At 35.6% G+C, this 15813-nt stretch overlaps 1 protein-coding gene across 8 annotated transcripts in view; it reads left to right on the forward strand.

Moving 5' to 3' along the window:
- Window positions 1-15813, forward strand: part of RALGAPA1 (Ral GTPase activating protein catalytic subunit alpha 1) — a 236799-nt gene that overhangs the window by 188925 nt on the left and 32061 nt on the right. For all 8 annotated transcript variants that reach the window (XM_059056514.2, XM_067028578.1, XM_067028577.1 and 5 more), the window contains one exon: window positions 4229-4384. In XM_059056514.2, coding sequence (XP_058912497.1) covers window positions 4229-4384 — 156 coding nt within the window. The remainder of the gene's footprint in view (window positions 1-4228; window positions 4385-15813) is intronic.

Here is a 15813-nt window from a genome sequence, read left to right on the forward strand (position 1 = left end):
ACAGAAAACATTTAAACAGTAACTGCTCTATGCCAACCAAACACCACAGAAAATACTGTGACCCTCATCCCCACCCCTGACAACAAAAGTGGGTTAGGAAGCCTAGACTTCTACCCTTACAAGACTATAATGAGGGGAATTCCCTGGTGGCACGGTGGTTAAGAATCCACCTGCCAGTGCAGAGGACACGGGTTCCAGCCCTGGTTTGGGAAGATCCCACATGCCGCGGACCAACTAAGCCTGTGCACCACAACTACTGAGCCTGTGCTCTAGAGCCTGTGAGCCATAGCTGCTGAGCCCATGTGCCACAACTACTGAAGCCCACTTGCCTAGAGCCCATGCTCCACAACAAGAGAAGCTACTGCAATGAGAAGCCCACTGCAACTAGAGAAAGCCCGTGTGCAGCAATGAAAACCCAACGCAGCCAAAAATCAATCAATCAGTCAATAAATAAATGACTATAATGAGGCATCCCGAACATCACCCTGGAGTAAGATAGTATCAGAGAAGACCAAATAGAAAGCTAAGAGTTTCATCTCTGCCAACTGGTAACAAGTCCCCCATCCGTGTCTAACACCACAGTGTCAGTGGAGACTACATGAGGAACCTGGAATTTTGGCCCCCCCAGGCATAATGAGGTGCCCCTCCCCGTCTACACTGGAGTCAGAGGAGGTCTAGTGGAGAATTAGGCCTTTCATCATCACCCAATGATAATGAGACCACCTCCACTGCTGTGTCAGTGGTTACCACATAGGAAGTCAGAACTCCTACCTCCACCTGGCCATAATGAGGCTGAAAGCCCCCGCTTCTCCGGAGCTGTGTCGCAAAACAGCCAACTAAAACAGAAGGTTTAAATAAGATTCATGGTCTCGTAATATGAAAATGTCCAGGCTTCAACCAAAAATTATACCAAGAACCGGGAAGGTCTCAAACTGAATGAAAAGAAGGCAATAGATGCCAACACCAAGATGACAAACATTTTAAAGTGACTGTAGGGCTTCCCTGGTGGCGCAGTGGTTGAGAATCTGCCTGCTGATGCAGAGGACATGGGTTCGAGCCCTGGGCCGGGAAGATCCCACATGCCATGGAGCAACTAAGCCCGTGCGCCACAACTACTGAGCCTGTGCTCTGGAGCCCGTGAGCCACAACTACTGAACCCCGTGCTCCACAACAAGAGAAGCCACCGCAATGAGAAGCCCATGCACCGCAACAAAGAGTAGCCCCCGCTTACCACAACTAGAGAAAGCCCGCATGCAGCAATAAAGACCCAACCATAAATAAATAAAGAATTAATTATTAAAAAATAAAAATAAATTGGCAGAGTGGATTTAAAAACGTGACTCACCTATATGCTTTGTAAAAGAAACTCACTTCAAATATAACAATATAGGCTGGTAGAAAGTAAATGGATAGAAAAAATTATATTGTGCAAACCTTGATCAAAGGAATGCCAGAGTGGCTGAATTAATGTTAGATAAGGTAGGCTTCAGAGCAAAGAAAACTGCCAGAGATGGGGGGACATTATATAACAGTGATAAAAGGGTCAGTCCACTAAGAAGACTTAACAATCCTAAATGTGTGTGCAGCAAACAAAAGAACTGCAAAATATGTGAAGCAAAGCTGATAGAACTGAAAGAAGAAATAGGCAAATTCACAATTATAAATGGAGATTTCACCCCTCTCTCAATAACTGAGAGAAGTAGACAGAAAATCAGCAAGTATATAGGACTCAACACCACCAACAACCAACAGGATCTAATTGCCATTTATAGAACACTCCACCCACCAATACCATAATACATATTATTTTCAAGTGCCCATGGAACATACACCAAGATAGGCCATATATGGGCCATTAAAACAAACTTCAGCAAGTTTAAAAGCATTGAAATCATACAGTGTTTTCTCCATATACAGTAGGATCAAACTTGAAATCATGAACAGAAAGATAATGGCAAAATCTCCAAATGCTTGGAAAGGTTACATGCCATATAATTCCACTTTATAACATTCTTGGAATGACAGTTTTAGTAAAGAACAGGTTAGTGATTGCCAGGGGTTAAAAAGGAGGGTAGGGTAGGATGGAGGTGAGTGTTGCTCATATAACAGGGCAACACGGAATCTTTGTGGTGATGAAAATATTGTCTCTGAATCATGTCAATATCAGTATCCTGGTTATAATAGGATTTTGCATTGGGGAATCTGGGGAAAGGGTACATAGGATCTCATTATTTCTTAAAACTTTGTGTAAATCTATAATTACCTCCAGATAAAACGTTTAATTAAAAAATAGATATCTGCAAGTGTTACAGAATTATTTATAGCAAAGGAGCACTAAACCAAGACTTTCTCCTTTACATAATCAGAGAATTGACCTGAAAGTAAATAACTTTCTCACTAAAGTAAAACAGAACAGAAATGTACACTAAGATACCATTTTTTAACCTAACAAATTAGCAAAGGTCATAAAGTTTGATAATATATTTGAGAGCATACGAGGGAAACAGGCACTCTCATGCACTGTTGGTACCATCTATGGAGAGCAGTTTGGTAGTCAGTTTCAAAATTAGATGTGCACATGTCCTTTGACTTACATTTCTACTTTTGACTATCTGTCCTACAGATCTGCTTTCACAAATGCAGCATGACATGTGTTCAGTGTTATTCATTGTAGCATTGACTGTAATAGCAAAAAATCGGGAAAGCCTAAATATCTGTCAAGTAGAGTGCTAGTTAAATTATTGTACATGAAGAAAAGGGACTTTTGTGAAGCCATGAAGAAAAGAATGAGAAGGCTCTTTACTTACTAATAAGGAGTATTTTTCAAGGTATTTTAAATGCAAAAAAGCAAGGTGCAGAACATTGTGTATCCGTGTTGTGTGTGCACATGTGTACATACATACATGTGTATATGTGCATACATACCTTTAAAAATTTAATTGTATATAGAGAACATTTTTGGAAGCGTACTTAAATTGCTTTCTCGGAGTGGAACTGAGTAGCTAGAGATGAGAGATATGGAAGGAAAAATTTTGCTGTATCTTTTGAACTTTTAATTGTATGAATGTATTACTGAGTTTAAAAATAAATTTAAAATATTATAAATGATTGATAATGGCATAAAAACTAACTTGTTATTCATACATTCAGCCATTAATAACTGATATTGATAGTTGAGATGTGTTCAGTTCACACGGTGCAGAAGTTTGTTTTTATAGGTTTCCACTTTTTCACATATTTATATTTTGTTTTTTACAAGCAGGTTCATAACTGGTTTCTCTGAATGGAGAGATACAAGCAGTGTTTAAATTTTATTTTTTCTTTACAATATTTCTTTGATTTTCTACAATGAACACAAGTTGCTGGCTTCTGTGCATCACAGAAGTCCAGGGGATATCGTCCAGTGCAACAACCCTGATAGTAAATATATCATATTTATAATCAGGAAAAAAGGAGATTTTAAAGACTTTGCACAGATTAATTTGTAGTTTTTTTAATGCATTTGAAGTGTAATTAAGTTCTACATTTTTGTGGGGTTTTTTGTTTTTTTGTGTGTGTGTGGTACGCGGGCCTCTCACTGTGTGGCCTCTCCCGTTGCGGAGCACAGGCTCCGGACGCGCAGGCTCAGCAGCCATGGCTCACAGGCCCAGCCGCTTCGCGGCATGTGGGATCTTCCTGGACCGGGGCACGAACCCGTGTCCCCTGCATCGGCAGGAGGACTCTCAACCACTGCGCCACCAGGGAAGCCCCCCACATTTTTGTATTTTGTTCTGGGCTATGATAGGTACTAATAATTAGGAAGCCAATTTCAATGAGTAAATATGACACAATTAATCGTTTTATCAAAATGACATTACTGTTTTAACTTATCCCCAAATCATTTCCAGTCTTGATTTTTGCCACTTGGTTTTTACTTTCTGCCCTCGGCATCCCCCACAGCCGTTACCATTTAGCATCTCGTAGCCTAACAAAAGATGCATAGTGCACAGCGATTGATTTCTTTGCTAATTAGTTCCTACTAATTAGGGACCCTCAAATACTTAAGAAAATCTACCAGTGTGAATTGAATAGCTCTAACTAATAATTCTGGGCCAAACCATAGTTGATAACATGCAGAAGACTTCATTCCTCATGTTTTTGCAAAGTGAGAAATTTGAGTCTTTTTACATAGTGAGGTTTTTAGTTTTGTTTAGTTAATTAATATTATGTGTCTTTTCATTGCTTCTAGGTAAATCTTACAAACCACTGCGGTTTCATGGGAGGACTACAAAGAAATAAAAGCACTGGATTGACCACACCATATTTTGCTACCTCTACAGTTGAAGTAATATTTCACGTATCAACAAGAATGCCTTCTGATTCTGATGACTCTTTGACCAAAAAAGTAAGTGCTAAGAAAAAAAGTGCTCAGAGTTAAAATCTTAGTAATACATAAAATATGTAAGCAAGTCATCTAATTGATCAAGAACTATTTCTGAATACTCCATTCTTCACCCAGTAGTGTCTTCAGAAACAGTATTGTTGCAGAGTAAACTCTGTTTTCCTTAATGATATGATTGAAAGTTATAGTCTTAACAAAGCATTTGCCTTCAAGAAAATGGGCATCTGACAAATTGAAAAACTTCAGTATATGTGCAGATTGGTGAAATTATAATTCAAGACCCCACACACAGAGAGATATAACATTTACATTGATTGACGGAGAGGAAAAAAATTAAAATGTAAATTATTACAAATCACTTAAAATATAATGTGCCCTCATAAATTTTAACCAAAACTAATATAGCAGATAAAATAAGCATTAATTCATTAAAATAGATTTTACTGCCTTAGAATATTTATGAGAGATATAGTGGAATGGTTTTGATGGGCTATGTCTTTTAAAACCTACACCACCATTTTGCTGTAGCCAGCACCAGCATTCAAAAATCACTCTAGTGACACAGACATACCTCAGAATAAAGTTGTATGTGTTCAATCCATGTTTAATTTTTTTAGGGAGAAACATTTTTTTAAAGTGAAACCTTGTCCAACATTTCTTTATCTTCACTTCTTCTTCCTACTCCTCAATTTATTCAAAACTACTACTGAATGTAACCAACTTAATATCATATATCATTTTACTTGGTACTCTGTTATCATGTTGCCTGATATCGAATCTCTTCATACTTCATTAATAGCCTATGAAAACAGTGTTATCCTTATACTCTTTTGAAAAGGAACTTCAGAATTCCTCTCAAATATTTTATAAGGTTGATTCAGTACCCTTGACGCCTTTTGTTTACATGTTAGAATACTGTTGGAAATTGCCTACTAAATGAGTAATGGTTAGAACAACTAATATATGGATGCTGATTAGATTGGAATGTGTAGTAAAGGTGGAGGTAATTGATGTGTAGGAAAGAAAGTATATTTAGTAACAGATTTGCTGTAGAATATCTTGGCATGTAGTTTTTAGAAGTACAGAATGAGACATGAATACTGACAAGAAAATGGTGAAGAGTTGGATTGGAGTAAAACTTCATTAAAACTTCAATTAAGGGCTTCCCTGGTGGCGCAGTGGTTGAGAGTCCGCCTGCCGATGCAGGAGACACGGGTTCGTGCCCTGGTCCGGGAAGATCCCACATGCCGCGGAGCGACTAAGCCCGTGAGCCATGGCCACTGGGCCTGCGCGTCCGGAGCCTGTGCTCCGCAACGGGAGAGGCCACAGCAGTGAGAGGCCCGCATACCGCAAAAAAAAAAAACAAACAAACAAAACTTCAATTAAGCACTTTCTTCCATCTCCTCATTTTAAATTTGTATGAAAATAAGCCATACTCAAATTAGAGGCAATTATGAGTATAGTGCAAAAAGATAAATTATTTTAAACATTAGGACTTGGCAGTGATCCTCATTTTCATGGCTCCATGGATACAACTTTTAAACCCTGGAGCAAAAGAAAACCTTCTTTTCCTTTTCAAAAGAGTCTAAAATTAATAGCATTTTCAATTGCAAACATAAGAGCAGAACAAAGTATATCATTTTTTGTTGAAATTTGTTTTAAAGAAACTTATATCAGTGTATTTTTACTTCAGTATATTAAACCTGATGGTTAAAAGGTACTTGAAATTTTATTCCTGCAGCCTTTGTAGAAATACCTCAGATAAGTAAGATTTCTTATTTCCTTCACAACAGTCACAAAGGTCTGTCCTTAATTATTGAAGAAGAGTCTGAAATGGATGTTTAACAATCCATTATCATAGCAAAATTAATTTTGGAGATAACATCATTTAAGAATTGTTAAGTGGTTGAGTACTAATTAAAATTATACCGTTAAATGGTGAAATGTTTAAGTACTGGATTTATTAGAGAATGTTGAGGGATTAAACCTTAAATACTAATAGTTTATTTCATCCATAAGTATAGAAATTTTTTATTGTGGAAAAATATATATAAGACAAAATATCATTGTAACCATTTTTAAATGTACAGTTCTTTGGTATAAAGTACATTTACAGTGTTGTACAACCATCACAAGTATCCATTTCCAGAACTTTTTCATTTTCACTTGGTTCAAAATATTTTTAATTTTCTCATGAGAATTCTTTGACCCATGTGTTACTTAGAACTGTGTAGTTCAATTTCCAAGTATTTTGGGCTTTACCAGCTATCTTTTTGTTATTGATTTCTAGTTTAATTCTATCATGGTCTGAGAGCAGACATCATATTATTTCTATTTTTTAAAAATTTGTTAAGGTGTGTTTTATGGCCCAGATGTAGTCTATCTGGTGAATGTTCCTTGTGAGTCTGGGAAGAATGTGTGATCTGCTATTGTTGAATGAAATAGTCTATGAATGTCAATTATATTCAGTTGATTGATGGAGCTGTTGAGTTCAACTATATCCTTACCAATTTTCTGCCTGCTTGGATCTCTCCTTTTCTGAGAGGGGTATTAAAGTCTCCAGCTATAATAGTGGATTCTTTTATTTTCCTTGCAGTTCTGTCAGTTTTTGCCTCACATATTTTGGCACTCTGTTGTTAGGCATATACACGTTAAGGATTGGTTATGTCTTCTTGGAATGCTGACCTCTTAATTATTAGATTATGCCACTCTTTATCCCTGATAACTTTCCTTGCTCTGAAGTGTGCTCTGTCTAAAATTAGTATAGCTACTCCCACTTTCTTATTAGTGGTATCATGGTATATCTTTCTCCATCCCTTTACTTTTAATCTATATATATCTTTATATTTAAAGTTGGTTTCTTGTAAAGTTGGTTTCAAGCCCCACACAGTTGAGGCTTGTTTTTTTTGATCTGCTCTGACAATCTCTGTGTATTTGGACCATTGACATTTAAAATGATCATTAATATAATTGGATTATTTTACATTTTTCTGCCATTTGTGGTTATAATTGAGCATTTTACGATTCCATTTTCTCTCCTTTCTTAGCATATCATTTATATATTTTTTCTTTTTAAATTTTTTTCCAGTTCTTGCCCTAGAGTTTGTTCTATACATATACAACTAAGTCCACTTTCAAATAATACTATACTGGTTCACTGCAAGTACCTTATAATAGCACAATATGCCTAATTCTTCCCTCCTATCCCTTGTGTCATTGCTATCATTTATTTCACTTACACATAACCATGTGTATACATAAGCATACATTATCAAATACATTGTTGCCATTTATAATCTTGAACAAACTGTTATGTGTTAGATTAAGAATAAGAAAAATAAACTTTTATTTTGCCTTCAATTATTGATTCTCCGACGCTCTTCCTTTCTATATGTAGATCTGAATTTCTTTCCTATATTTTCCTTCCCTCTGAAAAGGCATTTCTTGTAAGGCGGGTCTACTGGCAGCAAATTCCCTCAATTTTTGTTTGTCTGAGAATGTCTTTATTCTTTTTTACTTTTGAAGGATAATTTCACAGGGTACAGAATTCTGGATTAGCAGAGTTTTCTCTCAGCACTGAAATATTTCACTCCACTCTCTTCTTGCTTGCATGATTTCTGAGGAGAAGTCAGATGTAATCCTTATCTTTGCTCCTCCATAGGTAAAATGTTTTCCCCCCTCTAGCTTTTATCAAGATTTTTTCATCTGTGATTTTCTGAAGTTGGCATGTGATACGCCTGGATGTAGTTTGGGGGCCATTTATCCTGCTTAGTGTTCTCTGAGCTTCCTGGATCTGTTGTTAGGTGTCTAACATTAATTTGGGGCAATTCTCAATCCTTATTGCTTCAAATATTTCTTCTGTTTCTTTCTCTCTTTGTTCTCCTTCTATACATAAATGTTACACTTTTGGGGCTTCCCTGGTGGTGCAGTGGTTGAAAGTCTACCTGCCGATGCAGTGGACACGGGTTCGTGCCCTGGTCCGGAAAGATCCCACGTGCCGCGGAGCGGCTGGGCCCGTGAGCCATGGCCACTGAGCCTGCACGTCTGGTGCCTGTGCTTCGCAACGAGAGAGGCCACAACAGTGAGAGGCCCGCGTACCGCAAAAAAAAAAAAAAAGTTACACTTTTTGTGGTTGTCCCACAGTTCTTGGATATTCTGTTATGGGTTTTTTTTCAGTCTTTTTTCTCTTTGGTTTTCAGTTTAAAAGTTTCTATTGTTATATCCTCAAGCTCAGAGATTCTTTCCTCAGCCATGTCCAGTTTACTAATGAGCCCATCAGAGGCTTTCTTCATTTCACTTACATATTATGTTATCTCTAGCATTTCTTTTTGATTCTTTCTGAGAATGTCCATCTCTCTGCTTACATTGTCCATCTGTTCATCCATACTTTGACTACTTTTTCCATTAGTTCCCTTAGCATATTAATCATAGTTGTAATTCCAACATCCCTGCCATATCTGACTCTGGTTCTGATGCATTCTCTCATTCTTCTTCACACTGAGTCTCTGGCAGTTTGTCAACTACAGTTCAGGTTTTCCTACTCTGGCACTGGTTCCTACAGAGTTTTCTACTCTGTTAAGTTGTTATTCTTCGTTTATGCCTGTCTGTGCAATTTGGGGCAGCAGTTTTCCCTATGACCTCAATTCTCTGATCTAAGAAGAGTACTGTAGTTGATTTTTCAGTTGTTTAGCTTTTTACTTGTTGTTAGGACAGAGTGGCAACTTCTCATCTCCTTACATGCCAGGCAGGAAACTGGAAATCTCAGAACTTTATTCTCCCAAACAGAAACTCTGTATCCATTAACAATAACTCTCCATTAACCCCTCCACCCAGCCCCTAGTAACCTCTAATTTGCTTTCTTTCCCTTTTAATTTTCCAGTTCTAGATACTTCATATAAGTTGGAATCATACAATACTTGTCCTTTTGTGTCTTATTTCACTTAGCATAATGTTTTCAAGCTTCATTGATGTTAAAACATGTCAGAATTTCATCCTTTTTATGGCTGAATAGTATCCCATGATACATATATACATTTTGTTTAGCCATTTATCTATCAATAGACACTGGGTTGTTTCCACTTTTTAGCTGTTGTGAATAATGCTGTAATGAACATTGTCCTGCAGGTATTTGTTTGAATCCCTGTCTTCAGTTCTTTTAGGTATAGACCTATGAGTTGAATTGCTGGGTAATATGGAAATTATATGTTTAGATTTCTAAAGGAACTATCAAACTGTTTTCCACAGTGACTGTGCCATTTGACATTTCTCCCAGCAATGCACAAGAGTTCCAGTTTTTCTACATCCTTGCCAACACTTGTTATTAGCTATCCTAATAGGCACAAAGTATTATGCTTTGTGATTTTGACTTGCATTTCCCTAATGACTAATGATGTGCATCTTTTCATGTGCTTATTGGCCATTTGTATATCTTCTTTGGAGAAATGTCTATTCAGCTCTTTTACCCATTATTTTAAATTAGGTTGTTTGTAATTTTCTTGTTGTGTTGTTGGAGTTCTTTATATAGTCTAGATGTTAATCTCTTATCAGGTATATGACTAGCAAATATTTTTCTCCCACTTTGGGGGTTGTCTTTTCACTCTCTTGATAGTGTCCTTTGAGGCACAGAAGTTTTTATTTTGATGGAGCTCAATTTATCTATGTTTTCTTTTGTTGCTTCTGCTTCTAGTATCAATTCAAGAAATCATTGCTAAATCCAATGTTACGAATATTTTCCTATATGTTTTCTTCTAAGAGTATTATAGTTTCAGCTTTTACATTTAGGTTTTGGATCCATTTTTAGTTATTCTTTGTGTATAGTATGAGATAAAAGTCTGACTTCATTCTTTTGCACATGGCTATCCATTTGTCCCACCACCATTTGTTTAAAGGACTACACATTCCTTTATTGAATGACCTTGGCATCCTTGTCTAAAATCAATTGGTCATCTATAAAAAGCTTTATTTCTGGGCTCCCTGTTGTATTCCATTGGTCTGAATGTCCTTTTGCTTTAATTAAATGCTTTAATTACTGTAGCTTTGTAGTAAGTTTTGAAATTAAGTAATGTGAGTTCTACAACTTCATTCTTCTTTTTCAAGATTGCTTTTACTATTCAGAGCCTCTTGAGATTCCATATGAATTTTAAGATGAGTTTTTCTATTTCTATGAAAAACCATGTTGGGATTTTGATAGGATTGCATTGAATCTTTGGATCACTTTGAGTAGTTTTGTCATTTTAATAATATTAAACCTTCCAGTCCATGAACATGGGATATCTTTCCATTTATTTATGTAGTCTTTCATTTCTTTCAGCAATATTTTGTGGTTTTCAACATATACGCCTTTCTCCTCCTTAGTTAAATTTATGCCTTAGAATTTTATTCTTTCTGATGCAGTTACAAATGGAATTGTTTTTATAATTTCCTTTTTGAATTGTTCATTATTAAAAATGCAGCTGATTTTTGTGTGTTGATTTTGTACTGTGCAACTTTGCTGAATTCATATATTAGTTCTAACAGGTTTTGTTGTGGAATCAGGGTTTTCTGTATATAATCATGTTTTTTCAATGTCTCTGTGGAGAAACAAGAGCTTGCTTCGTCCACCATTTTGCTTACATAACATCCTAGAAGAAAATTTTGTGTTTTTTTCCCCCTTTAAGCTAATTAATTCTAAAGGTAAAATTTAGCAATTTACCAAGTGGAATAGTACAAGTATTTTTTTCCAATTATTTAGTTTTTTTGGGTTTTTTTCAAATTATTAGAGAAAGACTGCAGGCAATTACATGGCGTAGTATTCCAATTGTTTAGTATCAAGATGCCAGAAATAATGTAACTTTTAAAAATGCAAGCATATGTTTATAATTTTTTAAAAATTTATAATGCAAGCATGCTATTATATTAGTTGTCAAAGTAACTATACCTGTTTTATTGAAGAAAATTACCCTGGCTAGATAGCTTTTTTTTTACTTAAATAGAACAATTTAAAGGGTTTATTTGTTTGTTGTAGTGAGAAAATTTCAAAACATAACTTCTTTCACATGTATAATACCTACCAGATAAAAACAAAACCTGTCAAAATTGTAAACAATATGTAATAAAGTGGTATCATTTTGGAAGGTATAGTTCTCTTATTTTCTCAATTAGTAATTTAAGTAACTGTAAGTAAAATCTACTCTTATCAAGGTTGGGGCTAAATTGAAGCAATATTTCACTTAATTCAGTAGAAAGGAAAAATTTACCCAGTCTCATAATTCAGTATAAATTATTCTAAACCTTCTTTTCATAGAAATAAAAAAAAAGTAACATTTATTTCTCTATATACTGAGTTTTCCTTTTCCCTATTCTCTGTGATTCTTGCCCTTACTGCTGTTCAGAGTCCTAGTATGTAAGATTTTTCTAAGTAACAGTCTTATATTTTAGCTCTATTACAGTATCAATTTCTTTTCAATAAAAGGTTAAATCCTTAAACTTAATCATAGAAACCAGTTGTCTTATACCAGTTTTCCTTAATAAAAAATCACTTTCTGTATTGGTATTTTTTCTCCTGAATTTAATAAATTCCACATTAGTGGTAATAAGTTGAGGCCTAGAACATGTGTCCTGTTACAAATGAACAATTGGATATCATTAGGTTGTCCCCCTTTCCTTTGTACATATATCTTTAGGTGTGTTAATCCATTCAGTAGACACATTAATGAGCACTGGTTGAAGTGTAATATTGAAGGAAGTAAGGCTTGTTGACCTCAGCGTGGAGTTTAATACCTCTAATTAAATTAGATAGTCAACAGTCAGTTTAAAGAAATAGCCGTGCCTCTGGCAAGGTAGAATTATGTATGACTCTGATTCTTTGTTTTAAACTTGATAGGAGAAAATCATTTATATCTGTTTTATAGAAACTAATTTTAGTTTTCACTTTGTGTTTAAAATATCATGTGGTGATTTTGTAAATTATTTTTAAGCATTTTATTTTCTCAGAATGAGAGGTAAATATCTTTGAACTTCTTTAAGTGTTAGCATTTTCTTTCTTGTGAAGAAAGGCTTTTTCAAGGGTCAAAATGGTAGCGACCGAATTTTTACAACATAGACTATACTTTTTTTTAACAAATTAACCAAACTTTCAGTCTAACAAAGTAGTCTCTCTTAGAAATACTATGCCACCATATTAAAAATCCTGATATAACTCCAGTCCAAGCCATCTGTTCTATAAATTCTCTCTACCTGAGGAAGATTGACAGAAAATGGTTAAAAATAATTCCCACTTAACTGAGTTTATTCACCCCTAAAAATCAAAAGTGCTGCAAGCATTGGTATAAAGTGTTCACAGGAGCTTGTCTCATTTCCTCTGTCTCCTTGTTGTAGCCACTTGCTGATACTCTGCTTCATAGGTAGCTGAATCATCCTTTTAGGAGTTTGATGAAGATCAAGTTGAGATAATTGTAACCTACTTTTAGTTGGACTCTCTAGCCTATCTTTCATTTCCTGGACCCCCCAAAAAGAGGGGAAAGAAGCACTTTATTTAAGTCAGTACCCTCTGAAATATTGTTAGTGTACTGGACAGCAGTTCGTTTTTTGTTCTGAAATTTAGTTACAATAGTTTCACAAATAAATGAGCTCTATTGAACTGCTTAGTCTTATTATAACTTTAAATCCATTTTTCTTTATTTTATCTAGAAATACAATTAAAATATACTTCACTTTCCAAAGAACTATATGCTAATATAGTCTGGAAAAGGAATTGAAAAACAAACTTAAGGAATAATAACAAAAATTTTTTCATTGTTTTAGTAGAAGTGTAGTTAATGTAATGGTTAATAAATGCTATGGAATTATACACATGGTTTTAGTCCTAAATCTAGCCACATTACATAAAATAATTCTGTTTCAAAATAATAGACTCTACCTTTAACCCCGATTTCTATAAATATACTCCTGATGACAAGAAATGAAGATAAAGAAACAAGTATAAATGGTTCAGAGCAGATTTATCTCAGCACTGTGAATGGTTTACTTTGGATGGTATAGCAGTGGCTTCTCATTGCATATAGAATAAAATTCTAATGCTTACTATGGCCTTAGGTGCCCTACAGGATTTGGCCACTTGCCTGCCTACCTCCCTGATCTCATCTTCTGTCACTTTCCTTTTCACTTACCACAATCTGGCCTCACTGGCTGTCATTCTAACCTGCCATCATGTCATGCTCAGGGGCTGTGCACTTACCTTTTTTTTTCCATTTGAAATGCTCTTTCGTCACATTATCAGGCTTTTTCATCCTCATTGTTCTGTTCTCAGACTCACGTGACAGTTCCTCAGAGAGACCTTTCCAGACCATCCTAGCTAAAGAAGCCCACTCTATCCAGTAACACTATCAAATTACCCTATTTTATATTTGTATAGCATGTATCACCATCAAAGTGGCATATTTAAATAAAGCCATAATTGCAGATAATTGTATTTTTATGCTGTGCACTATGTAATGATAGAAAACAATTTGCTAAGTAAGTACTGTGACATTATCTTTCTACTAGCATATTTATTGAGTGCCCACTCTGCTAAAGTATTGTATACTAGATGCCATGGCTATTGCTTCAAGAAGCTTTTCCTAATTACTAAGAATGAATGATCCAGACAGCAAGTGAATTGTGAAAATGTATGAGAGTATGTTTTTTCGCATGATTGAGGAGTATATGATGGTTTATGTTTTGCTACATGAGTGTCTGGAAGGTGAGGGGCAAAGAATGAGGGCTTGGGGCAGTGAGTATCAACTCAGTTTCAATTTCTACATGTATACCACTATCTCCTGAAGTAACTGCCTAACCTAACTAACTTCTATGCATTCTTCAAGTGCCATTATAGATCAATTGTCTTTGTTATTTGCATTCAGAGAGGTATATTTAGAGCATTATCTCTACTGTTAATTGTTCATTAATTGCTTAATTTATTTTAACCTCTCTCCACTGGACTTAAAGCTATGTGAGAGCAGAAAATATGTCTGTTTTTCCTCACTGTTGTATCTTTAATAGCTAGTACAGTGCATTTATTCAGCTCTCAGTATTTACTGTTTGAAAGAGGTAGATAGGAAGGAGAGAGGGAAGGAGGAGAGAAGGCCTTTTAAGAACTCATGAACTAATCCAGCTGTGTAGGATGACTAGCATCTGATCTAGAGCATCAGTAGAGGAAATAGGAAGGAAAGTACAAAGACAGAACATAATACTTTTTTTTTTGAAGAGCTTGTTAGAGATACTATAAGGAAATCAGAAATTGAAGACTTTCAGGTTTTGACTCTGAGTAATTATAATTAAGTTATTAGGTGTTTTTAACAGAAATGAGGACCTCAAGGGGGTAAGTTGATTTTGTAAAACAGATGATATAGTTATATTACATGAATTCTAGTCTGTAACTCAAAATGCATGATATTTCACTGAGGAAATCTAGAATTGACTCTGGAATCTCTACTGATAATTATGGAAAATGAGAGCACTGCCATAGATAGGCAAACATCTGATTTTCATAAAAGGACATGGAACAGGCCACCAACCACAAAAATTACTAGCATTCATGAGCTCCATGTCAATGCCTGGCAAAATAGGATTATTAAACAGATGGTTTGTGAGCACTTAGGTAATGAAGTAGTAGTGATCACTAGGAGCTACCATGAGTTCACCATAACAAATCACATCAAAGTAACTTAATTTGTTTTAATAGGATTACTACATCAGGGAAGGCCATAGACAGTATAAAGCATTTAACTAAGTCGTTTGTCGTGGACAAGTTGGAGAAATGCGGTCTTAATAATAGTTCAATAAGTATGTTCGTGACTGGTTCTGTAATTATATCTAGAGAAATTAATTATATAATGAGAGGCAATAGAGGGAGGTGGTTAAAGTATGGTTTCTGAAACTAGCCTGCTTGAGTTTCAATCTTGGCTCTGCCACTTATTAGTTACGTGACCTTAGGCAAGTTACAAAGCTTCAATTCCTCACCTGTAAAAATAAGGTCAATAATAATTATACTTATCTTGTAGCATTGTTTTGAAAATTAAATAAATTATGACAAAGCACTCAGAAATAGTAAGTATTTAATAAATGTTGGATATTCATTTAACGAGGAAGGACATCTGTAATGACTTACTGTAAGGCTCTTACCCAAACCTGTCCCATTTGACATTTTTATCCAAAAATCTAAATAAAGACACAAGGATTTGAATTTAAGGATAACCCAAATCTGGAAAAGGGAGAGCCAACATACTGAATAGAAGAATCGTGCTAACAAAAGACCTTGATAGGCTTTAAGATAATCGGAACCTGGTAAATTAAAGTTTATTAAGAATACATAGAGGGCTTCCCTGGTGGCGCAGTGGTTGAGAATCCGCCTGCCGATGCAGGAGACACGGGTTCGTGCCCTGGTCCGGGAAGATCCCACATGCCGCGGAGCAACT

This window comes from Kogia breviceps, chromosome 3, assembly GCF_026419965.1.
Source record: "Kogia breviceps isolate mKogBre1 chromosome 3, mKogBre1 haplotype 1, whole genome shotgun sequence".
In the NCBI taxonomy this organism is placed as follows: domain Eukaryota; kingdom Metazoa; phylum Chordata; class Mammalia; order Artiodactyla; family Physeteridae; genus Kogia; species Kogia breviceps.